This window comes from Orbicella faveolata, unplaced genomic scaffold (assembly GCF_042242905.1).
Source record: "Orbicella faveolata isolate gen_17 unplaced genomic scaffold, um_ofav_v1 contig_24, whole genome shotgun sequence".
NCBI classification, from domain to species: Eukaryota; Metazoa; Cnidaria; class Anthozoa; order Scleractinia; family Merulinidae; genus Orbicella; species Orbicella faveolata.
Window position 1 is genome coordinate 28840001 of NW_028301552.1, and position 2500 is coordinate 28842500.

Genomic DNA, 2500 nt, shown 5'->3' on the forward strand with positions numbered 1-2500 from the left:
TGGTCTGAAATGGAGTAAGAAACCACCCAAGCTAAAACGGACCATTAGATTGTGAACTTATAGTACTAGTCTCTAAGTCGTTCATAACTTTATCTAAATCCTCCTCACAGACACACACAAAAAAGGAAAAGTGGCCGCCATTCTGTTAAAAACTGCACACTGCTATAGGCTACTCACTATCAGTACAAAAGAGTAGACAGAGAGTGGCATAGCCAATAAGAGTATGACATGTGTGATAGAACGTGGGTAGATTGATACCAATATATAGTATAAATATAAATTATAAATGTATAAATTTCCAATGGCTTAAGTTTTGATCATGCAACGTTTTCTTGTGCTTCGCCATCAGTGATCTTCATTTTTGTAATAACTCACCCATCCAATGTAGGTTGCCAGTTTGCATTTGAGCAGGTTGCAGGCTGATTGGCATAACCGGGTTCCGTTGCTGAGCAGCATTTTCCATATTCGATGCGCCCAACTCTTTCATCTCCATAACTTCGTTCGCTCCTCCATAATCCTCTGAGATATGTGTTATCTTTGGGACACTTGGACCATCCTATCCTGTCCAGGCTAGCTCCCCAGTCAGCCTGCTCACAACTGTAGCTCGTGACAGGCTGGAACCTCAGCAGCACACTGATAAGTTGAATGGCCAACACAAACCACATCTTGCTAGAAAACGAAATTGCCGATAACATGAAATTAACCTTTCTTGTCTTTGTTCTTAAATGTGCTGGATAACCATTAACACAACTCGAATATGGTGTCTGCTAGAATGACCCTATTGTAAAGATGTAACCGAACCGTCAAACTGATACTGTATTCACAAGATATTTAGAAGATATTTAAAACTTAAAGTTTTTTATAGTCTTTGATTTCAGAATCAAATGAATTTCCAAATAATGGATGTAACCAAAGCAACATCTGTAAGAGCTTGCAATAAAAGATAAAAGTGAAGTCAATTTGCGACTATATAGGCCAAACAATGTTTTTTCTCTGGAGATGGCAGAGTCTTGTTCAGTAGCTATCCCTCCTTTAAAGGACTGGCACGTGAAATGTGTCGCAAATATTTCACAAGAATAAATTAAAGAACAAGCCAAACGAAGTAACACAAATTACGATGCGGAAACGTTTGGAAAGAATTTCCCACACGTGAGCAGTGAAATTACAATTCGAAATAATGAGTTTTTTTTATTGTCATAGCAGGCTTGTCAGGTATTCGCTTTTTATTCCATGTACTGCCGCATGCTTAATGACCAAGATAAAATCTTGTAAAATTGGTCTATGAAGGCAACTACCATATATGTCAATGGAAAAGGAATAAAAAAGTTAAACTCAGCACTTGTATAACATTATTCTTGATAATTTATTTAAGCCCTGTTCTTGATATATATTACTGCATTGTAGTGATTGCCAAACTATGGATGATATATTACTAGTCAGTTTTAACTTGTTCATGACGTTATTAAAATATTGGATACTCATAGACTGAAAAACACAAGTATTAAGGATGGCAACATTGTAGAAAAACTGGGGATTGATTACTTTGTAACGGAAATGATCTTAAAGTGCCACTGAAACGAAATTTTCGTATGTGAGATTTTTGCTTAGTAATAAAGTTTCAACCTTACTTGGAAACACTGCGGACTTTTTTTTCGCATACGGTAAGCGAAAACTGCTTTTTCAGCGGTTCGAAGTTGGCTGGTCAAGCCCAAAATTGGCGGCCGTCTTGGCGCGGCCAAAACAGCTTAGTGACGTCACTGGTTGTATTACTCTCATGCCGCGCTGAAAATTTAGAGTGATTATGGGAGAAGAGAATACTGTTCGAAACCCCCCCCAAAAACATCTTAAGGACATCTCAGAGCTGTAAAGCAGATAATAACAGTAGCCTTAGACAAGAAGAGGTGGAGAGTCGATCCTGGGGCTTTTCAGTCTATTTAATTGGATATTTGCAGGATATTTTATGTAAGCAAGCAAACGAGTGGGAGTTCTAAGATCGCAAAATGATCGGGACTCTTGGTGAAATGGCCACCACTCAATTAAACAATACCTACACTCATAAAGTAAAAAAGGCATGAAAACAAGAGAAAGCGGCTTTTGAAATTATTATCCGGACTGCTGCTGCACGAATCGCAGCAACAACGCTTCGAGTTTCGAGTCGCTTCGCTTCGAGGAAACCGGACGCTTTGTGAGTTTCACCGCGGACGAGATTGTGCTACAGTGACCTTTAGTCCAGTTGTATCTGTTACATCCTACAAGTTATCAAATCAGCAACAATTTAAGAAACCCTCTTCTTTTATGTGAGGGAGCGAATTTAAACTATAAAGGTAAACTAAGCTGCCATGACCCTACAGGTATGTTTTCAGGAAACGAGAGAAAGCGTGACAATGTCGACGGCGAAAGGTGATATATGCAAATTAGTTCAACTTCTGTTTAATAAACCTTCGAAAGGAGTGTAAACTAGTGACGTTTTAACGAATTGCTTTGAATTTGGATACCATTA

At 38.6% G+C, this 2500-nt stretch overlaps 1 protein-coding gene across 2 annotated transcripts in view; it reads right to left on the minus strand.

Moving 5' to 3' along the window:
• LOC110045750 (thrombospondin-2-like) overlaps nucleotides 1–2500 on the minus strand; it is a 12057-nt gene that overhangs the window by 4903 nt on the left and 4654 nt on the right. For both annotated transcript variants that reach the window (XM_089291916.1, XM_020751376.2), the window contains exon 2: nucleotides 376–669. In XM_089291916.1, coding sequence (XP_089148042.1) covers nucleotides 376–665 — 290 coding nt within the window. In that variant the 5' untranslated portion in view covers nucleotides 666–669. The remainder of the gene's footprint in view (nucleotides 1–375; nucleotides 670–2500) is intronic.